This window comes from Typopeltis vanoorti, chromosome 24 (assembly GCF_054136105.1).
Source record: "Typopeltis vanoorti isolate ZY-2024b chromosome 24, IOZ_Tvanoo_1.0, whole genome shotgun sequence".
Lineage (NCBI taxonomy): Eukaryota > Metazoa > Arthropoda > Arachnida > Uropygi > Thelyphonidae > Typopeltis > Typopeltis vanoorti.
In genome coordinates this window covers 72023059-72047643 of record NC_143572.1, presented here as the reverse complement: position 1 = coordinate 72047643, position 24585 = coordinate 72023059, and the positions used below count along the sequence as shown (strand labels likewise).

The 24585-nt window shown below is 34.4% G+C and overlaps 1 protein-coding gene across 2 annotated transcripts in view; it reads right to left on the bottom strand.

The window, feature by feature from the left end:
* Positions 1–24585, bottom strand: part of WDR79 (Telomerase Cajal body protein 1 homolog) — a 238588-nt gene that overhangs the window by 146397 nt on the left and 67606 nt on the right. For both annotated transcript variants that reach the window (XR_016550413.1, XM_090413474.1), the window contains exons 4-5: positions 13677–13765; positions 6030–6120 (exon numbers count right to left, since the gene is read on the bottom strand). Coding sequence is in view for 1 of the 2 variants with exons in the window: in XM_090413474.1 (XP_090269600.1) it covers positions 6030–6120; positions 13677–13765 (180 nt within the window). In the remaining variant the exon portion in view is untranslated. The remainder of the gene's footprint in view (positions 1–6029; positions 6121–13676; positions 13766–24585) is intronic.

Here is a 24585-nt window from a genome sequence, read left to right as displayed (position 1 = left end):
TTTGCTTGTGTTATTTTTTACAATTTCTTGAATACATACTTTCAGATTGCACAGACTAAATATTTTCAATGGTCCGCGCAGTTAGTCAAGTGGTTACACGCTCTGCAACCATATGCCTGGGAAAGGAGTGTCCTGCGTTCTATTCTCGTCGCTGACATGAAGACATGAGGAGCTAAAGATCTTTCTCAGACATTGCCAAGTTAGCTGGTTTTGGGCAAGGGTTAATCCTCCCACAAAGCAGGCAAACCGGTCTTAAGAACACAATGCTTCACAGACAATTACAAATGGTTGAGTGTGGGGATAACGACCCCACCTCGTAGTGAGTTATGAAACCCAAAAATGGGAGGCCAAGGCCCTACATGGGGGCTGTAGTGCCAAAAAAGAAGAAATATTTTCAATGAGACCAATTCCTGATTATTCTTCAAAATTTTAGAAACACATGATTACATGTTTAGTTGATGTCAAAAAAGGCTTCTGATTCAGCTGAGAGACAAAATTTATGAAAAAAAAGTGCAAGAATCTATAGAATACCTGCACTCATTAGCATTATGATGTCTTTATATGATAACAGAGCAGCCTGTATTAAAGTGAATAAAGCATATAATGAATGGTTTAAAACAACTGGTGTAAGACGAGTAAAAACTGTCCCTTTTTCTATATTTAATCTAGTGATTGATTTCATGATGCACAAGACTATGCAAGGGAAGGAATGGGGAGTTTTACAGTGTAATGGCAAATCTTACAGTATTTGACCTACATTATGCTTTGTTCACAAATAATGTAGGAGAAGAAATGAACTCCTTTATTGCTGATGCTGATAGTCAATTCTATCATAATCTCCTGTTTTTTTTTCTTTTTTTGAAGGATGTGCTATAGAACAAGTCTCCCACTTTAATTATCTTGATAGCTGTCAAACTGATATTCATGAGGTGAGAAATTATGTAAATAGAAGATATTGTTAGTGTTCAAAAACCAATGGAAAGTTTTTTTGGGGGGATGGGGAAAAGCATCAAGAATGAAATTTAAATTTGCAGTAGTCTGGTTCTCATTTTATAGATGACATCTTTGGTGTTTGTTCACACTCAGAGACTGAATTTCTACAATGTTTAAATAAACTCCTTTTACAATTGTATCAGGTCCACCACTGAACATGATTCAAAACAGCTGTTTCCCCTCCTGGATACTCTAATAGCCCATATCTTGACTAGTAACATTCACTTTTCTTTCCTATCAGAAACTTATTTCACTGGCTGATATATCCAGTCTTCTTCACATCAGCATGCAATGCAGAAGATAAGTGTTATCAAAATTGCAATATGCTAAGCTTACTCTCTTCAAATTAATTACATCTGTTGGGGCACTAAAAATATAAAAATCTCCATGACTGCTAATGGATGTTGATCTGGCCTCCATTCAGAGAATCTTCGATAAATATCGAAGTAGTCAGTCACTTCATTAATGTACCCAGAAATGACACAGTGGATCTACTTGTAAATCTTTTCCCACCAGACACTGTAGAACTATTCAAACACCATATGGAAGACACTTTTTTCATATTTCAAGACAAATATTGGAAACATACAGGACTTGCCCCCCCCCCTTTCTCCAGCCTTAGCTAACCTGTTTATGGAAATTGAAACTGATGTATTAAAAATCTATCAGAAGAAACCAAAAATTTGGTTACATTACATTGATATTTTCATCATTTGGTTGGGAATGGTGAATGAGCTAATTGCTTTCAAAGATTATCTGAACAACTTGCATCCCAATATAAAATTTACTCTTGAACTAGAACAGCACAAAAAGATTAGCATTCCTTGATTCCCTTGTAGAAGTAAACGAAGAGGGAAAAAAGGTTATCCTTTTTCGTATACAGAAAACCTACCCCAACAAGAGGATTTTTAAGTGCCACTTCAAACCCCCATCCATTGCAAAAGATAGGCATAACTAAAACTTTATGACAGGACATACAATATATCAAGCTCATCAATTAAAAGGAATGAAAAACTGCACTACCTGAAACAGAATTTCACACTTAACGGTTCTGAACCAAAGACAATCAGAAAAATTCTTAATACATCTCCTGCAACTCCCTTACTTAAACAAGATATCAAGAATCCAATCACGCTGCCTTACATCAAGAATGTCACAGAAAAGTGGCTATGTTGCGCTGCGAGTACAACATAAAAGTGGCTTTTTTACCTTTACAAAAACATTCAAGATTCCTACATCCATCAAAACCTCCACATCACACCATGAAAAAAATCAGGCATCTATGGTCTATGAGATTCATTGCTCTTGTAGCATTTGATATATAGGCCAGACAGGAAGGTCAGGAGAGATTTGCATGTCTGAACATGTAAAAGATGTCAAAAAAAAAAAAAAAAAAGAAGAAGAGAGCATAAATCAGTCCTGGCATTTCACATAACCACTACTGGCCATCAAGTACTCTGGCAACAAACAAAAATGTCATATATTGATCATAACTGTTTTACAAGAAAATTTAAAAAAGCCTTGCAAATGCTCAGGATCCCTGCACACACAATGCAATAAAAATCAAGTATTGTCTGTTTTCATCAAATATTTAACTGCTACGGACCTAGGATATAGCATGTGTGATACCACAGAACGTGACAGCAACGACTAGCAATGTTCCAACATACATACGGTAATGAATTTACCATTTGTATTCTGGTTTATCAATTATATTTAAGAGTTGTGAAATTATAAAAAACATCTAATGTGTGTACTTGTTAATAGGCTTTTGTTGTGTAAAACTTTTATGACCCGCTACCACTGATAATGTAAATCTTAGGACGTAGGAAACTTGTCGGGTTTTAATTGCTTATTTTTATTAAACTCTTATTTATATTATAATGTGGTCTCAATACCAAAAACTTCTCACAGAACTGCTAAATCAGAAACATGTGTGTACAAATATCAACCCTCTCAACCAGACCACAATCAGATGTTAAAAAGGGTTGCCATACCTTATCTTAAAGGAACATCAGAGCAGACAGTACAAGTTCTTCATAAATTTAATCCATGTACCACCTTCAAACTATTTCGTAAACTGTTTCCTTTTTGCTTACCATCAAAGACAAATTGCCTCTCCCTGCTTTTTCCATCTTATTATGGAAAAATTAGCTGTTTTGCTCAGATCAGAATTCAAGAATATAAAGATTGTGCCAAATACTTGGAATCCAGTAAGGAAGACCTCACATCTACCACTGACACTGGTCATAGAATTCACTGGAACCAAACTAGGATAATCCATTCAGGTGAATTCAAATTTGACTGTCTTTTCCAGAAAACATGTGAAACGTTATCATCCAAAAGAGAATCGTTCAAGTGGCTTGGATATTGGCAAGCAATAGTTCAGGAAAGTTAATAGCTATTAACTGTCATTATTTTTTTTTTAATACATGTAATGATGTACATGCTCCTTGTAATAGATATTCATAGACCATTTGTTTATAAATATCTTGAACTTGGAAAGTGTGTTTCACCTCTCATACAGCTGTGGCCAAGGTTGGACATGCTATGTAACATATCTCACTTTTAAAAAATTTTTTAAATTGTTTCTGCATTTGGTAACTATTATTTGTTTTTACAATATGTCTGATACATGTTTCATAAAAAGTTTAATAAGTCTAGCCAAATTGAATACTAGCTGTAATAAATTTGATATGAAAATCAACAATAAAAGGACTAAAGTAATGACACTAATGATGTAATTTTTCATGAGTACTATCATATCCTGTAAACCCCTTGAGGGTACATGTCAGGAATTTGATGATGATGATGAAGTAATGAAACTGAATATACTGAACAAGTTACATTTTAGTTATTTAAGCAAAATTTTTAATGAAGATGACATATTTAAAATGGAATGATAATATAATAAGTAAAGCTGGAGAAGTGGTAGGTGAATAATTTTATACAGAACAAAAGAAATAAATCAAAAGACTTAACTGGATCCATGTGTTTCACCTTTCACATACAGCTGTGGCCAAGGCTAGATGCATGCTATCTGATATATGTCACTTTTAATCCCCTCCCCCCACATTTGGTTTCTACACTTAGCTGTACAGAAATTAGTATTCATGTCAAAGTTTCTGGAACAGAAAACTACGTAGAGACTGGAATGTAAATAAATAATTTCCTACCTAAAATTATTTATTTACATTCCAGTGTCTATGTAGTTCTCTGTTCCAGAAACTTCAACATGAATAATAAATACAGCTATGAAAATTTAAAGATGGAAGTATACAAGACAGTGTTCAAACTGATTTCAGCATATGGATCAGAAAAGCTGAGCTAGAAATAAAACAGCCGATCAGAGACTGAAACGACAGACATAAGAATTCTGAGTAAATTCGGAGTAAAAAAGTTGACATTAGCAGCTGAACCATATTATAAATTAAGATATCAGAAAAGAACTTGCATTATAAATATTCATGTAAATTCATGAATATGCAAATAGAGCTATAGTGCCATATTCTTGTGTTTTTCATGAATTTTATTATTTGTCCTTATTAATGAACTATTTTTATGGATAAGTTATATAAAATTCACCCTTCATTATGAACAACAAACACAAGGAAACTGGCACAAAATTGAAGGTGAATGTAAGGATCTAAAGGTATTGAAATACTAGAGAACAGTTCTGTTCTGTCATTAAGTAAAAAACAATCAAGAATGATGTGCTTTACAAGACAACTAGCTCAAGGAAATCAAGTAGCAGCACTATGAAGATGAAGTTGCATTTTGTAATGTATGTAAAAATATCCCGTGTTACTGACAATTATTCTATTTATTACAAGATTTTTGAAGATCCTTCAAAGTGGATTTAGGTTTCATGAGTCACAATTTTCATAAAAAAATGCTGTGATATAGAAATCATCTAGAAAACACACTTCTAGCTGTTTGGGAAAAAAAAAAAAAAATTCTAAAATGTTGGGATACCTTAAAATGTCTTTTTAATACAACATATTATATAGCTAAATTTTAAAAAAACCATACTGCAAAAACCTGATAGCCCTGTTAAATATGCTTGTAGATACAGGTTGAGGCCAAGTAGCAGAACAGTATCGGATTTGTGTCAGTTATTACTGATGTCATTAAATAAGAATTAGTTAAAGAAATCAAACACTAATAGCACAATGCTTCTACAAATATTTGAAATTAGGAGGAACGTGTTGTTTAATTGTAGAAAAAAACTGAAAGAGGCATTTGCTTCCACAATTCATTTCCAAAACTCAACAGCCACATGATATTCATAATGTGATATATCAGAGAGTGAAATGAACAAGTTCTACTTGCCACAGTAAAAACTAGTAAATGGTTAGCAAGCACTGGACAATGGATATACATGATACAAGAGGATAAATATAAGAGAAAAATCAGTAAAAACACTGAACTAGCTACTTACAAATAATATTCAAATCGATTTTAACCTGTGGATCCAAGATCTAGGTTAGAAATAAAACACTTGATCAAAGACTGGAGACCACAGATATGAGAGTTCTGAGCAAGATTAAGGGCAGATGTCAATGGTAAAATCATATTAAAAATGAGGATGTTAGGAAGGAACTTGATAATGTTAGCATTCAGGATTATATATAAAGAGTTACATTTAGGTAGAACAGTCACTTAAACAGGTGGTTGCATGCAAGGATAGCAGGAAGAAGACCCAGAAGAACATCAAGATATAGAGACAGATTGATGCAGATAAAAAAGTGCCTTAGAATACTGAAATATAAGATATGACAATATTGGAGTCCTAATAAATAACAGATTAATTTCAAGGAAAGCTGTCGACAGTAAGTTAGTAATGATGTAAATCTTTCATATAGTATATCCTGTATAGCTCTGAAGGTACATATCAGGAATTCAATGATAATAATAAAATAATCAAATAGTCTTTTTTGCAATGGCTATTTTCTGAAACGTCTTGAAATAGATCTTTATTTAGGGATGCATTTGAAGTTAATAACCCATACTGCATTCCAATTTATGGTACTTACCAGATGGTTATAAGCACGATAACTACACCGTAAATTTCCTGTAAAAGCATCCCACATATGTATTGGATTGTCTCTGGTTGTGCTCACTAAACTAGTGAAAAAAAGAAAAGAAAACGAAGCTGAATTTTTGTGATAAAAAAAGGTCTTTATTAAATCAAAAATAACTCAGATACAGACACACTCAAGGAGATAGAAAGGAATGTTAACATTCCTTTCTCAGATATTGGTAATATTGTCAATATTACCAATTTCTGAAGTAACAGAAAATAATGTAGACTACAATCTCCTCCCCCCAAAAAATGTGCTGTGTGTTCAAATGATGTTTACTTTTTTTTTTAAATTCAGATTTCCTTTTCAAGTTCACAACATATGTCTCCTTCCATAAAACCTACACTAACAACAAAACAGATGGATGAGAACATTTTGCAGTAATTTTTTTTTCAAATATCAATCCTGTACAAAGAAGGTTGCAAACCTTATCAGTATCATGTGGTGAGGTTAATGCAAAGTATCCCACAAAAAATAAATTAGGACTATTTATTAAACACACATGCTTTATATCAGGGGTGTCCAACCTTTTAGCTTCCCTGGGCCACAAGACGAGTTGTTTTGGGCCACACATAAAATACACTAACGATAGCTGATGAGCAAAAAACATAGAATATATAGTTAACATATTTAAGTAATTTAAACTTCATTAATTCATGAATTTTTATTATAAAAGTAAAAGACAAGACAGCAACATGAAATTAGTGAGATGTTTGACATTGTTTTTGAGACACTAATGCTTCGATATTTGGTTCGATGGAAGTAGTTGCAATTCTCAGTGAGTTCTCAAGGTGCTCATCAGATATTTTGGTTCTAGATTTATTCTTTAAGTGCTGCTTCATCCTTGAAAATAGCTGCTCACAAATGTAGGTGCTTCCAAATAGCAATGACAAGAATAAGGCATGATTGTGAAGCAAGAGATATTTTTCTCTGGGAAGATATATCTTATAGAAGTCCAGTAAAGAGACATGATCAAATTTATCTTTAAGTTGAATGTCAGATTGTAACTCTATGCATTCCATTTGAAAATTGGCAGGTAATATGTTTATGTCGAGTAATATGTTTTAATAAACATATTACCGAGCAGGTAATATGTTTATTAAAATGAAGTCGCAAATTTACCAAAAGATTGATGATTTTTCCAGAAATCTTGAAACCTGTTCTCAAATTCCTGTATCAAATCGAAAAGCAAGGCTGCATATTTTTCGTTGTTCATAGGACCGTGTTTAGCCAATGTGTCGAAATGCATAAAATTGTTTGCCTTAATTTGAGATTGCCATAGTTTCAGTTTCATTTCGAATGCTGTTATAGTTTGAAACATTGTATTGATCAGTTGGTTTTCACCTTGAAGACGCATCTTTATCTCATTTAAATGAGCAGTCAAGTCTACTAAAAATGCCAAATCTGTGAGCCAGTTTTCATCGTCAAGTTCTGGCACAAATTTTGTTTCCATAAACGACTTAATTTCATTTCGCAAATCATAAAATATTTTCAACATTTTACATCGACTTAACCATCTTACTTCCGAAAGTAAATAATTTCCCCATAGTCAGCATCCATAAATTTAAGGAATTCCTGGAATTGGCAATGATTCAAACCCTTGGCCCTTATGAAATTTACAGCCTTGATGACAATCTGCATGACGTTATCCATCTTTAAAGCTTTTGCACATAAATTTTCTTGGTGTACTATGCAGTGATATTTCATCATACGTAAATTTTGGGAGGCAATTGCATCGTCTTCTATTAATTTTACAAGTCCATCTCTTTTACCTATCATCGCCGGGGCACCATCAGTAGCTATATCAGATATGTTCATAATGGACAAAGAAAATCGCTTTAATGTATTTTTCACAGCTTCGTATAAATCTCTAGATTCAGTTGTGTCTTTTAATGGCACTAAAGAAGCCATTTCTTCAGTGATATTATATTCATCATCAATACCTCTAACAAAAATTGCCAATTGAGCTGTATTTGTATCATCAGTACTTTCGTCTATCGCCAAAGCATAAAATTTAAAATTAGCAGCTCTACTCTCCAAACCTTTTCCGATAGATTTTCCTATTTTATCAATTTGCCTGGCTATAGACTGGTGAAACAAACTGATTTTAGAAAAATCCCCTTTTTTTTTATCAGGGCAAATTATATCTGCCACGCTTTCCATACATTGCTTAATGAACTCACCATAGGCATACGGTTTGATTTTTTTGCTATTAGGTTTGCAACCACATAACTAGCTTTTACAATAAAATCTGTTTCAGTTCCGCTATTTTGTCTTTAAGTTTTAAAAGAGGTAAACCATGAGTAGACATATCGATACAAAATAAATAACGGAAAAAACTCAAGTAGAAAGATTATTTAATAGTATAATTTTTGCCTTTGTGTCATCTTACACCAGCTACTTAGGTGGCGCTTTTTGGAATTGTCAGTTAGTGTTTAATTTTGAGCTTAATGTACTGAAGATGCCTGTGACACACAGGCGAAAATTATACTATTAAATAATCTTTCTACATGAGTTTTTTCCATTATTTATTTTGTATCGATATTTTGTCTTTACCGAACATTCCTTGATACGCACTAAATTTCGCAGCATGTTTTTGCATGTAATGCCTTTTCAAATTGTAGTGTTTGAAAACTGGCACAAATTAAGCAGACTGCCTTAGTATTTGCCTCGACAAAAAAATAGTCATCTGTCCACTTTTCGTTGAACAATCTTTCTTTTTTATAATTTTTCTTTTTGGTTCGATTTTCTTTGGAGACACTGTGGAAGCCATGCTGGAATTTAAAAAAAAAAAAAAAAATAGATTGAAAATTAGAAAGCAAGGTTTAATAATCACCAAATCTTTACTACTAAAAAAATTACTCGCCATAAACACATGTAACATCTGCATCTTTCTTCGGTGTAACCTCGACTGTTTACAAGTGCACACTGAAAGCAATACCAGCGTACACATGGCACACATAGAGAGAGAGACATTTATTACGTGGTAAAAGTAGGAAGCAAGAGTGCTAGCGCACCATTTATTATGTCGAGAAGTAACTACTTGCATGGGCGGCAATTCTGAATAAATACAATTATTTGAGAATGATTTTATGAATCTCTCGTTGCTAAAGAACGTGTTAAATTCAAAAATTCATCGCTTATAAATTAATAGCATGTTAAAATTGTATTTGTAGTATTATTAATTTGTAGTAAGTTTACGATTTTTTGTTGGGTCTCATTCATAGCCGTCCTGGGCAGCATGCGGCCCGCAGGTTGGACAAGCCGGCTTTATATATATAACTTGTAATTTGGGATAGGGCAGATGGCTGACCTATCCCAAAACTCGGATAAAAGATTAAACCAAGAATATAATTTTTTGACATCTTTAAATCATAGATACTCTATTTCTGCACTATCTTTTTTTCACCATCAACATGACCTAACTTTCCCTCTAATTATACAAGAACAAAAGCAGCTGCTAGTCAATACAGTTAAGCTGTGAACTTATTGAACCAATTTCTCATTATTTTCTTTTATTCTAGTTACATCTGTTCTTTGGAAAAGCCTTATCCATACTGTTTTCTCCAACAAATACAGCTTCCTATCCTTCAAGAAAAATCATTATCATCAAATTCCTGATATGTACCCTCAAAGGGTGTACAGGATATTATGATAGTCTATGAAAAACTAACATCATTATTAACTTCCTATCAACAATTTTCCTCCAAATCAATCTGCTATCTGTCAAGACTCCAACATTATCAGATCTTATATTTTTGTTTTCTAAGGCACTTTTTACAGTATCAATTCACTTAAATCTTGGTTTTCTTCTGGGTCTTTTTCCTGCCAACCTGGCAGAGAACACTTGTTTTGATAATCTTTCCTCTCTAATTCTGTTTAAGTGACCATACTACCAGAGATTAGCTCTACTAACACATTCCAGGATAATAACAATGTCAAGTTCTTTTGTAATATCCTCGTTTTTAATATGATATTGACAATGATGCCATCTGTTCATGCCTCTAATCTTTCTCAGGACTCTCATATCTGCGGTCTCTAGTCTTTGGTCAAGTGTTTTACTTCCGACCCAGCTCTCAGATCCATAAGTTAAAACTGGTTTGAACACTGTCTTGTATACAGCTAATTTGTTGTTCCAACTAATTTCTCTCTTATTCCATATGAATTTATTCAATTGACTTCCCACCATACCAGCTTTGCTGATTCTGTTGTCTATTTCTATATTTAATTTATCATCTTCACTAAATATTGCACCTAAGTAGATGAAATGTTTTACTTGTTCTATAGGTTCTCCATTCACTATGCAGTTGATATTTTCAATGTTTCTGGCTATTTCCATTGTCTTTGTCTTGTTATTGCTGATTTTCATACTAAATTTATTACAACCATTATTCAGTTTAGTCAGTGAAACTTGTAGACTTGCACTGGAGTTATTTAAAAGTATAACATCATCTGCATAAAGTAAAGAGCTGAGATTAACATCTTCAATTTTAATATTGGATTTAATACCACTTTCCTTCATAATATGATCCATGTAGATAATGAATAACAGACGGGATAATGTACATCCTTGTCTGACATCAGATTTAACATCAAACTATCTTCTTGTACTTCTTTCCATTCTAACTGCTGACTCACAATTCAAAGACTGAAGAATTGCTTGATATAATGTCCTATTTACACCATATAAATATAGCGTTTTGAATAGTTTTTCAATTGGCACCTTGTCATATGCCTTTTGCAGGGTCTACAAAACTTAAACACAGATATTTGTTATATTCCCACAATTTCTCAACTATTTGTCGTAAAGTGAAAACTAATCCTGACAGCCTCTATTTGTCCTGAATCTAACTTGTTCTTCACCAAGCTTCCCTTCCACAATCCTCAACCATTTCTCAAGTATATTTGCATAAATCTTACCAGGAACACTCAGTAGGGAAATACCTCTATAATTCTCACATTCAGTTTTATTTCCCTTTTTATATATGGGCACTATGAGAGCTCTACTCCAATCATCTGGAATTCGTCCATGTGTCCAGGCATTCTGAATTATGCAAAGCAGCCATTGTAAGACTTTTAAACCTCCATACTTCAGCATTTCTGGTCGAATATAATCTACTCCTTCTGCCTTTCCACATTTCAGGCTTTTTATGGTTTTTTCTAATTCACAAATTGGATATGTATTCCTGATTGCATGCCTGCTGAGTGGGTTTTTTTTTTTTAATCACTCTGCTGTCACTGCTTGTTTCATTTAGCAATTTTTCGAAGTAATTACTCCATACTTCAAGAATATCTTTTTCTCCAGTTTTCATGTCACTTTTGTCATCTTTAATTCCTTTCAGCACGCTTTATTCCATTTCTGAGCATTTTCAACATCCTCCAGAATATTTTTCACCTTTCTGATATTTATTTTCCATGTACTTACCAATGTTTTCCCATGACTTTTGTTTAGCTAGCTTTAAACAGAATTTAGCTTTCTTACATTTGTCTCTGTATTCTCCAAGAACACAAGTCAACTTATTTGCCCGGAATTTTCGATATGCTTTCTTCTTTTCCTTCACTGCCTCCTTACAGAAAACTTAACCACACGCTTCTCTGGCTGAATCAATCAATGTTTTCTTCAGTACTTGCCACTGAATCTCCAAGGTTTGGTTTCTGTTCTCAAACTCTCATTTTTCTTGAATAATATTTGTGTATTTTAGTCTACACTTCGCATCTGAGAGATGCTTAACTTTTATTCACTTTAAAAATTTCTTACATGTTCTTCTTTTCAATATGAAATTCAATTTGATTATACTCAAGGTGATAACTTCCAATTTCAAATCCTGTGTACACTCTAGTGTCCTGCACTAGTGATAAAACATCATTATCAACAATAACATAGTCAATGAGACTTTTCTTATTCTTTGCATCTTCTCTCCATGTGAATTTGTGGATAATTTTATGTTGGAACATTTGTTAGTAATAACCAGTCCATGTCCTGAGCAGAAATTCAACAGGTATTTGCCATTATTATTAGCTTTGCTCTTTTCTCATAATTTTCCCAAAATTATGAGAAATTTCTGGTACTTATCCCAAAATACTTCTGTATGTCTTACAATCATTTCCTACTCTACTATTTAGATCCCCAACAAGGACCAACTTTTATTTTTTCATTGTGTCAATTGCTTTCTCTAAAGCCTCAAAAAATTCCTCCACGTCTACCTGAGTAGAACCTTCCGTGGGATCATAGGCACAAATAAGTCTCTTTGTCCCGTTCCCCATTCTGATGTTTGCCCACATCACTCTCCTTAATACTGCCTGCTATGCAAGAAGTTTAGCTTCATATTTAGTGTTGAATACTATGGCTGCTCCTTCTTTTCCTTGATTGTTATTGCCTGAAAATAACATTTTGTATTTATTGCTTAGAAAGATCTCACTGGTATTTGTCTTTTTTGTTTCAGTCACCCCTATTGTCGATCTGGTACTTATCCAATTCTTCTGCTAGTTCCATTTCTTTCCATTGAGGCCTCTTATGTTGATAGTACCAGTCTTAAAGAGAGATTTAAAATTGAAATCAGTGATACAACATCAAATTCCCGAGATCAATGCTGACAGAAGGACCTCCACTACGATAGCAAGACTACGAACAGGACATTATAGAGGAATGAAGATCAATACAGATGATACGAGAACATATAGAAACTGCAACAACTGCCCCAATACGGAACTGACACCCACTCACATCTTTACCTGTCCAGCAATTACAGCAGCCTTGCAAGAAATAGATCCTAATCCTGAACAACAGCTCTATACAAACAAAATCACAGACATAGCCAAAGCAGTACGAGGAGCGCACGGAAACATCTAAGACTCTTCAAAGGACAAGACAACAACAACAACAACAACCAGTCTTAAACTCTGGTGATGTTGAGTTGGGATGTGTTTCAGGATTTGTTCCATCAGGATTTGACTTTTCGCTGTTCGCCCTGGTTCTCTGACAAAAACAATGGCGGCCTTGTTTAACCGGGTGACGCTGCAGCTGGCATGAAATTCTGTCATGTTGTACCATCATTTTACATTGGGGTTTAAGCGAATAAGAATACAATTTGGTCAGCTAAATCCCAAACTGCCAACCCCATTCAGTATCCTGGCAGATACCTAACAAAGGTGCACCACGAGCAGGTTATAATTGGACATTAGGTCAGAAGCCCTGGTCAGTTTTCTGCATTCCTTTAAAGGCTATGTAGAGGTCTCCTCTCAGTTATATAGCTTTGACCCTTATGCACGCCCCCCAAGAAACATATTAACAAATTCCTTCTTTCACCCTAATCACTTTGTCTACCCACCCACTTAAGGGTTTTATAACAAACTCGTGGAGAGGACATTAGAAAAAGTACTCTTCAATTTATGTAATGTTCCTTGAGCCTTTATAAAATGTAAATTTTACATAAGTCAGATTTTACTGAAAATATCATAAAAGGTTATCAAACAATAAGCAAGAAAATGGAAAATAAACAAAATAAGTTTTGATGCATACTACACTGCCAGTAACCCATAATTATCATTTTATATGATTCAGATTTAAATAAATAAAATTTTGACAACATTAGAACTTACCAGCAAGTTGCATGATTGAAAGAGGACATGAAAGGATACCAACAATAGTCGTAAATTAGTTCACCTTCTGGTATAGTCAATGCTGAATTCTAAAATTAATTTAAAATGTGTATTATAATTTTATAAAAAGCAATATTTTATATGCATCAGATTCAAGCATTTACACAAAAAAATTCCTGTTTCTATAAATAGAATAACATTAAAAATGTAATGTAAACAATAACTATGCAAATTCTTTCAACACCACCTATTCAAGTAGGACAGACACTCATAGTGAACCCATAGAGAGAAGAAAAAGTTTGTTATATATTGTGCCCCATAAGTCACAAAGGAGTTTAAAATGTGAATAACTTTTTTGGTTATTAATTTTTTCATTATATTTTTTTCAGGTATTCTAAGAAACATTTGGTAAATTAATCATGGAAAAGTTCACAACCCAACAAAGAACCAAATAACCCCACTCTGGATTAATCTGATAAAATCTCCCATTAACTTAAATGTCTCTATCATATCACCTCTTTTCTTCCTATCCACCAAAATCTGCAATCCACATTCCTTCAACCTTTCTCCAAAGCAATATTCTAGACTCCTGATATTGTCTTAGTCACTCACCTCTGACGCTCTCCATTGTTTCCACATCACATTGAAAACCAGGTGACCAAATCTGAGCACAATAGTCCAAGTGTGGTCTGACCAGTGTTATTAAGCACAAGTAATTAAACTCAAGTTTAACAGTTTCTATATTTCATTTCTCTCACACAGAGACATGCAATGTTTCAGGCATACAATACTAAAACTGTAAAAAAAAAAAAAACACAATAAGTGGAAGAAGTTAGACTACAAGACTAAAGTCATATGAGGGACACCCTCTGTAATTGGTATTAGTTGGGTAGCCTAAGAATTAAAGTCCTCAAATCTTGGTGAGTTTAGCAAATCCATCTTTATTTAGATTAGGTTTGTTCTTTCAAACCTGGTGCTGATTCCAAAAAAAATGTCTTTCAGATTTGTACTAGTTGCAAGTGAAGTATAGTAGTTTTTTTTTTTCATTTGATTCTGTGCAAGGTATCCAAGGCATGATCAGCTAGAGGATATGACTGATCACAGTTAATATGGCAAATTTCTTGTGTTCTCCAGGACAGATGCTGACCAAGCTCTCAGTTCAGCCATTATTGATAAGTTTTATGGAACAAGGAACTTTGTAAACACATGGAACAGAGAGGGGGGGGGGAAGAGAGAGAGAGAGAGAGTGGATCCTTAGGAGAGTAGACAATTACTGACAGCTTCAGGTGAGATTTGAAAACAGTCAGAAATTATATTTACATTTTTTTTTTCTTGAAATGCACTGGATATAGTAATAGGATTGCTGTAATCTGTATGTTGAGAGGGAAGGAACAAGGATTTTGTTGACACTTTTGACATTTGTAACCATTGGACAGGAAGGTCTTATGAATAAAGAGAATTCAACTGTAAGGGAATGCTGGTTGGAACAGAGGTAGGAGGCTCTGTTGACAAGGGTTTTAATAACACCATATTGTTGGGAGGGGGGAGTTTGTGTATGTATCTACCTGTGTGGATAAGTTTTCTGTAAACTAAGAAAGAAGACATGCCACTAGTAAGGCATATGACTAGAGTATTTAGAAAAGGCAGGTTATTGTTTTTTCCTTCTTTTTTTTTTTTTTTTTTTTTATATAGTGAACTCTATTCTGTGGTGCTGACTGTTGAGGAAGAGCCATGTGGCCAAGTAGAAAACACAATCAATCTCTTAGCCAGATAAAATTTTGAGAACAGCAGTAACTATTTATAAATGATGTTCTTCCAAGTGAAATAGCCAGTATAGATGGCAGTTAAAGAGATCATTGATAGTGGGGAGAAATTTTTCAGTAAAGTGTCAGAAGGGAGGTGGGATATTGAAGCTTACAATGATATGATTATTTAAAACTAAATTTCAGATTAAAGATTTGAAAAAGTGGGATTTTTTTAATATAAGATGAAGATGTCCAGTAAGTGTGGTTAAAGATTTAGCTAACTGTTTGGGTAGCTTAAAGGAGGGGGATTCATCATATTATGGTCAAACTGGGAGGTCTTTCAACATCTGCCTTGGAGAACACAAGAAATACATCTGGACTGGCCACAACTATGGCCAGTCCAGTCTAGCTGACCATGATTTGAATGCCTTGTGCAAAATCAACTGAAAAAACATAATATTCTAATTCTACTGTAATTATCAATAGAATTAGAAAACCAACCTAATCTAAATAAATATGGTTGTGCTAAACTTCCCAAAATTTGGAAAACTTTAATTCTTAGGTCTCCCATCCAACAGCACCCATAGAGGATGCCCCCCATAGGATTTCAGGCATCTAGCCTAACTTCGACTTATTAATGTATTTTTACAGTTTAATATTGTATTGCTGATATCTCTGTGACAAAGATTCAACTGCAATATAGGAACTATGAAATTTGTGTTTAATTATTTTTCTGTGCTATTTTTCTATAAGTATCTATACTCATTCCAGTAAACCTAATTATCAGTGTAAACCAGCAACTAAGCCTAAATACTTGTCTAATAGCTGGAGTATGTAATACTGTCATAGTATCCTACACCTTCCAACCTTCTCTTAACCTTGAGGGTAAGGAAAAGGAAAGCTGGATTACTGAGAGAAGACCTCCATGTCACCTTTTAAGGAATGCAGAGAATCAACATGGCTTCTGACCTAATATCAAATCCTCACCTTGTGCTACACTGCATTAGTAGGTATCTACCTGGATAATGAACAAATGAAAATGGACTTGCAATTTGGGATTTAGCCACCCATCATTTTGGAATATGACAGAATTCCATGCCAGATAGGACATTTCCCAGTGAAACAAGAACCACCATTGTTTTTATCAGGGTATACAGCAAAAGTCAGCTATTGGAAAATCCCAAGTGAACATCACAAAAGTTCCAGATTGGTACCATCAATATAAGAAGTATCCATGGAAATGAAATGGAACTAGTGGAAGAATGGGATAAGTACCATTTCAAAAATAGGCATTACCAAAACACAGAAGACAAAAATAGGTCAACAAATACAAGACGTTATGTCTAGGAAGCAATGATAAGAGAAAAGGTGAAGTAACTACAGTATTCAACATAAATATTAGAATACTATTCTTAAATGGCAAGCAGTGTCAAGTAGAGGAATGTTGGCAGGCATTTTTAAGACAGTAACGTGGGCAAACTTCAAATTGGGGGCATGAACAATGAAACTTATTTGTGCCTATTGTCCAACAGAAGGTTCTTCCAAGGAAGAGGTGGAGGAATTTCAGTCATTACAACAGGCAGCTGACATAAAGAAAATGGAAAAAAAGTCTTATTGGAGACTTAGAGTAGAAAATGAGTAGAAAATGAATTCCACTAGGCACATAAAAACTTTTTGGAAAATTTAGATAAAATGGCAAGACTAACTATAATGGTAAGTATATACAAGAATTCTGCTCAGATTACAGACTAGTCATTACTAACACCATGTTCCAACATAAAGATGAACAAAAGTTCACATGGAAAGAAGATAAGAAATAAGAACAGCCTCATTGACTATGTCATTGTGGATAGTGGCATCTTCATACTGGTTTCATAATACAAGATTTTACAGAGGATTTAAAACTGGAAGTGACCATCACTTAGTTTTAAGTAGGATAAAAATGAATATCACATTGAAAAGAACAGTGTGTAAGAAAGTTTTAAAAAGAATAAAAGTTGAGCAGCTTTTACAAGCTAGTTGCAGACTAAACTATATAAACATTATTGAACAAAAGATGAAACAGTTCAAAAACAAGAATAAAACCTTGGAGTTTCAATGGCAACAGAACTTGTTTAACTGCTTCTTTAACTTCTTATGTCCACCATGGTGTTCTTATTTTCTATCCTTGTATAGAACTTCACCGCATGCCTCTATAGCTGAATCAATCAATGTTTACTTGCTCTGAAGTAAACATTGATTGATTCAGCTATAGAGGCATGCGGTGAAGTTCCATACAAGGATAGAAAATAAGAACACCATGGTGGACATAAGAAGTTAAAGAAGCAGTCCTGAAAAAGAAGAAGTATAGCAAAAGCTTCTAGCAGATAATTCAACAGATGCCCTAAAAGAATACAGAGAAAATTGTAAGGGAGCAAAACTATGTGTAAAAATAGCTGAAAACTATGTGTAAAAATAGCTTCCCATGACTTTGGTAAAAGTCATGGGAAGACTTTGGTAAAAATATAGAAGGTAAATATCAGAAAGTGGCAAAATGTTCTAGAGGCTATTAAAAAAAGCATAGAAATGGAGTAGAGTACTGTAAAATGAACAAAAGATGATAAATCTGAAATAAAAACTGAAGATAAGAATACCTAGACATCTGGAGTAATTACATTGAAAGACTGCTAAACAAAACAAGCAGTGACAGAACAGTTGTAGAAATTTTTCAAGAGAAATGCAAACAGGAGTACATACCAGAACTTGAGGTTAAAAAAAAGCAATCAACAACCTGAAATGTGGAAAGGCAGCTGGGATAGATGATATTCGACTAGAAATGTTATAAACAGCAGAGTAGGAAGTAATTATCAGACATACAGAAATGTTTTGCAAAAGTTTGGAGAAAAAAAAGCAAAACTAATAACAATGATAAATACCTGCTAGTTTTATGTTCAGGACATGAGATAGTTATTACTAACACTTTCTTTTTTAAAAAATTTACTATGATGGAGTATGGTGGTTTTCTTCCAGAATATCCTGTGAGTAGTAACCAATACATGGCTGCAAGACCAGATTAACCATAGTCATGATTGCAGATGTAAGATTTGTGTTCATCTAAATGAATGGTGGCTGATCTACTTGTCAGTCTGAAGTAAGCCAACTTGCAAGAACAGGGTACTTTATACATGTCTGGTACTGAGAGAGGAGGGAGCTGATCTTTGGTACAGATAAGGAATAGCAAGTTACCAGTGGGCTGAAAAGCTGTATAGTATACCCACAGATATGAGACCCTTCTGCACATGTCAGAAGAAGGAAAATCAATTCCGATAATAGGGCAATCAATCGTATTGTGGGATGAATGTTTATTATTACATGTTGGAAAATTAACTTCTCTTTTATGATCATTGTAGTTTTTAAAGTGGTAACTATTTTTCTTGTGTAGCAGTTGAAAAATTTTACATATAAAGTACTTGATTTCGCGTGTTGGTGACCAAATCGAACATTGCCTTATTTCTTTCTCCCCTTCAACATGAATTGACTCTTCTTGGCAGTCTGCCAACGACAGCTCTCGCTTATGTGGTCGACTATACAGAGGTTGTGCTTTTTTAAAGACCTGGCTATATTTTCCAGTGCACTCCAGACATAGGGGATGTTAATGGCATTTCTGAAATCCTTCTGAAGGTATGATTGAGGAATGGAGAAAAGGATTGATTTTTTTTTTTTTTTTTTTTTTTAATTGTGTAAGCCACTGGAGAGTAAAGTGTTGTGTACATGGTTGAGTTCTGTTAAAACAGAGGCTACACTGGAACAAAGATTTTAGGAACAATATGGAACAAGATACCATATTGTTGGGTGGGGTGATGGTAGAAAAGTTTGTGAATATATCTGCCTGCATGAGTAGGTTTTCCATTTTACAGTGGAAAAGAAAAATATCAATAGTTGACCTTTCCTTGACACTTTGCTGATGTGCCTTCAGAATGGTAATCTTTCCTTCACTGTATATGGAAAACCTATGGTAGCCTTCAGAATGAGGAAGAAGTCTAATGTGTCTGCACTATGAGGCCAAATAGAGAAAACGTCATTTATGTATTTTAGCCAGATAGGTTTGGGAGGGTCTAAGTCTATGGCTTGTTTCTCAAAATTTCATCATAATCATCAATTTCCTGATAATCGTGTAGTGCTATCATAGTAACCTGAACCCCCAAAGGGGTTCAGGTTACTATGATAGCACTACACGATTAAGTTTACAGTATTATTGACCTCCTATCAATAATTGTCCTCCAAATCAATCTACTACTTGTGAGCACTCCAATACTGTCATATCTAACATTTCATGCTTCTAAAGCAGTTCTTACCAAATCAATCCACCTAGACCTTCATCTGGGTCTCTTTCTTGCAATCAAGGCATCAAACTCCTGTTTTGCCAACCTTTCCTCACCCATTCTATTTAAGTGGCCACACTGCCTTAGATTAGCTATACTGACACATTCTTGAATGGTAATAATGTCAAGTTCCATTCTAATATCTTCATTTTTAATATGATTCTGCCATTGATGCCATCAGTTCAACTCCCCTAATTTTTCGCTGAACCCGCATATCAGTGGTCTTTAGTCTTTGATCAAGTGCTTTATTTCTAACCCAACTCTCAGATCCATAACTTAAAACTGGTTTAAACAATGTCTTGAACACTGCTAGTTTGGTGTATTGGTTAATTTCTCTCTTATTCCATATAAATTTATTCAGCTGGCTACCCACCATACCAGATTTGTTTATTCTGTTGTCTATTTCCAGATTTAACCTGCCATATTCACTAAAAACCGTGCCTACTGAAATATTTTACTTGTTCTATAGGATCTCCATTCAGAATGCACTTGGAGTATTCTATGCTCTCCTGCCTATTTTCATAGTTTTAGGTCTTTTTATTGCTGATTTTCATGCCAAATTTGTTACAGATGTTATTCAATTTAGTTAATGAATCCTGGAGACTTGCATTAGATGTGTTTAGGACAACAACATCTGCATAAAGCAAAGAACTAAGTTTGAGATCTCCAATTGTAATATCAGGCTTGATGCTACTTTTTTTTCATAATGTGATCCATATAGATGATAAATAAGAATGGAAATAATGTGCATCCTTGTCTCATCCCTGATTTTACATCAAACCATCTTCCTGTATTTCCTTCAATTCGAACTGCTGACTGACAACTTAAATATAGACTATGAATTACTATTATAATGTTCCATTCACCCCATATAATTGTAGTGTTTTGAAAAGCTATTCTCTGGGCAACATGTCATATGCCTTTTCCAGATCTACAAAACTCAGATACAGATCCTTGTCATATTCCCACAATTTCTCAACTATTTGTCTTAAAGTGAAAATCTGATATTGATGACTTCTATTTGGCCTGAACCCAGATTGTTCTTCTCCAAGTTTCTCTTCCACAATCTTTCTCCATCTCTTTTCAAGTATGCTTGCATAAATATTACCTGGAACTCTTAGTAGAGAAATTCCTCTGTAATTCTCACATTGTTTTATTCCCTCTTTTTTTTTTTTTTTTTTTTTTTTTTTTTTTTTTTTTTTTTTTTTTTTATAGATGGTACTAAGAAGAGAGCTCCACTCCAATCATTGGGAATTCAACCTTCTGACCAGGCAGTTTGAATTATGCAGTGTAGACACTGCAAAACATTTATATCTCCAACCCCATTCCATGAATGCTTAGGTTTCTGGTTGAGCGTCATCTTCTCCAGCTGCCTTTCCACATTTCACGTTTTTGATAGTTGTTTCTAACTCAAGTATTGGTATGTACTTAAAATTTTCTAGTAAGGCTCTGTCACTGCTTGGTTCATTTAACAATTCACTCATGTCACCGTTACCATCTTTGATTCCTTTTATAGTACCCTTTGCTCCATTTCTAAGCTTCTTCAATAGTCACCAGAACAATTTGCCACCTTCCTGATATTTATTTTCTATATTCTTACCAAACTCCTCCCATAACTTTTGTTTATTTACTTTTACACTCAGCTTAGCTCTCTTACATTTTTCTCTGTATTCTTTTAAGGCATCTGCTGACTTATTTCCTAGGAACTTTTGATATGCTTTCTTCTTTTCCAGGACCGCCTCTTTAACTTCTTGTGTTCACCATGGTATTCTTATTTTTCTATCCTTGCAGACAACTTTGCCACATACCTCCCTAGCTGAATCAATCAATGTCTCCTCCAGAGTTTGCCACTGAGACTCCAAGGTTTGGTTCTTGTTTTCAGTTTGTTTCATTTTTTCTTCCATAATGTTTGTATAGTCAAGTATACAATTTACTTGTTAATTCTGCTCAATTACAATTATTTTTAAAAAACTTTCTTAAATACTATTCTTTTAAATGTCATATCCATTTATATCCTGCTCAGTACTAAGTAATGGTCACTTCCAATTTCAAATCCTCTGTACACTCTTGTATCCCAAATGAGCATGAATATATCACTATCAACAATGACATAGTCAATGAGGCTTTTCTATTTCTTGTGTCTTCTCTCCATGTGAACTTGTGCACATCTTTATGTTGAAAGATGATGTTAGTAATGACTAGTCTCCGTGTCCTGGGAAGAAGTCAGTCCAGTAAATACTTACTATTATTATTAGCTTTGCCCTTTTCTCCGTATTTTCCTAGAATGGTCCTATATGCCTGGTTGGATTGATTTCCTACTCTGCAGTTCAGATCTGCCAACAATGATCACTTTTTCGAATTTCTATATTTCAGTTGCCTGTTCTGATGACTCAAAAAATTCCTCCACTTCCTCCTTGGAAGAAACTTCTTTAGGACAATAGGCACAAATAAGTTTCATTGTCCAGTGCCCCATTTTAAAGTTTGCCCACATAACTCTACTTGAACCAATCAAGAAGTTTATCTTCATGTGTGGTGTTGAATGCTGTCGCTACTCGTTCCTTTCCTTGATCATTATTGCCTGAAAATCCCATACTTATTATTCAGTAACATCTCACCTGTTTTTGTCTTCTTTGTCTCAGTAATATCAATTATGTCCACATGGTTCTTTTCCAATTGTTGTGCAAGTTCAATTTCCTTTCCATTAATACTCCTTATACTGATGGTTCCTATCTTCAGTTCTTCTGATGTTGGATTTATTCTTCTTCAAGATGTTGAGTTGGAGCTTGTTCTAGTAGCTGACTTTTCACCTGACATTTGACCTAGTTCCCTGACGAAAACAACAGGGGCTTTGTTTAACCAGACAACACCCCAGCAGCCACGAAATCTCATCAAGTTGTACCATCATATGTATTTATGGTTTAAGCCAACAGGGAGTACAATTTGGTTGGCTAAATCCCAAATTGCCAGCCCATTCTTGTTTGTTCAGTACCCAGTAGATACCTACTAAGGACACACCATGTGAAGGTGTCGATTGGACATTAAGTCAGAAGCCCTAGTCCGTTCTCCATATTCCTGAAAGGCAATGTGGTGGGTCTCCTTCCAGTTATTTGGCTTTGACCCTTAAGCGACCCCTTTTCCAAAATTTTTTATGTAAAAATTGGCAAATGGCATGAGAGGACCCATAGCAGTTCACTCTCTCTTTGTAAATTTTGTTCTTCCAAGAAAAATAACCAAAACTGATGGCAAAGGAAAAGAGAGGTAAGATATCAGAAGGTAAAACTTCTTTTTAAGATTGTTAAGGTGTCATTCAAAAGAATAATGGTAAACAGTGAGGTGATTTCAATGCTTACCACTATATATCAGTATTATTTAAAGTGAGATTTTCAATCAAGGTTTTAAAATGGGTAGAGTTTTTTTATATATACAGTCATATCCCGAAGTCACGTGGTAGGTGGGACCAACAAAAAGCGCGTAAGTCGAATTCGCGTAACTCGGGTATAATTTTGCATACAAACATACAAAATTGGGACCAAAGGTTTACAAAAACACTTATATTTTTTAAGAAATATAATCATAATTGTAGTTTTTCATACATAAAAAAAAAGAAAGTTATTTCGATGTCAATGGCTTCATAAAATCTAATAGATTCGTCTGACGGCATAATGTCTTTTTCTTGTCATGCAAAATTTCTTCATAGCAAGCTAATGATTTTTTTATTCCTTACCTTGTAGCTACAATTCGTTCCTCGTTAGAATCCATGTCCTCCAAAATCTGTAAACCTTTCTTTTATGATTGTTCTTACTGTGGATGCCTGTAGATCAAACTTCTTTGCTAGCTCACAAATTTTCATTCCACCTTCAAAATCCTTAATAATGTTGAGTTTTGTTTCCAAAGTCAATGTTTTTCTTTTCTTGCTAGCCGTAGAAGAATCGGACTCATTTGGACGACATTATTATTTTTTATGTGATAAAATTTTTTATCAAGAACATAACATTAAACAATCGCAAGATTTGTAAACTATAAAAATCGTGTATGAATGGAGACCGCGCGAAACACGTCAGTGCTTGTTCACAGCATGTATGACACTGGCAAATGCAGCCAGCGCCGGAAAGATACGACCAGTGGTGAGGCATGAAGTGGGACGGAAATACGTAAATATATGAAACCTCCCGATTCGCGTAAGTCGGGGTATGACTGTGTATATATATATAGGATGTATAGTATGTGATAAGAGATTATGACAGCTGTTTTGAGAATTTGTAGCATGGAACATCAGTGGCATCTACTATAAGTCTTAGTGAGGAATTAGGTTTGTGGACTTTAAATAAACCATATATCTCGGGGGGGAGAGAACCAAAGGGGTTGAGTTTTTTTGTAATGTCTGGTGGCTAGGAAGATACTTTTTGTAAGCAGCATTTTAATTTTTTTAATCTGCATTTTTGGAGGGCTCATGATCTAGTGGGATGTAGGTATTATGATCTCAGGGAATAATATCCATCTTCCAATTATATTTCATGGAATTAAGGATGACTTTCCTCGTCCATCCCTTCAGAAGGATTTCAGAAATGCTATCACCATCTCCTATGTCCAGGACACACTGGAAAATATAGCCAGGTTTTTATTAAAGTACAACCTGTACACAGCTTTTAAGCCCCACTGGAAACTTGCTACCCTTATCTGTTCTACCAAAGATCAGCTCGCTCCTCTCTCTCACTGCCAGAAATATATAATACAGTTGGCTTACTTCAGACAGACAAGTAGATCAGCCACTATCTGTTTAGATGAACACAAATTTTACATCTG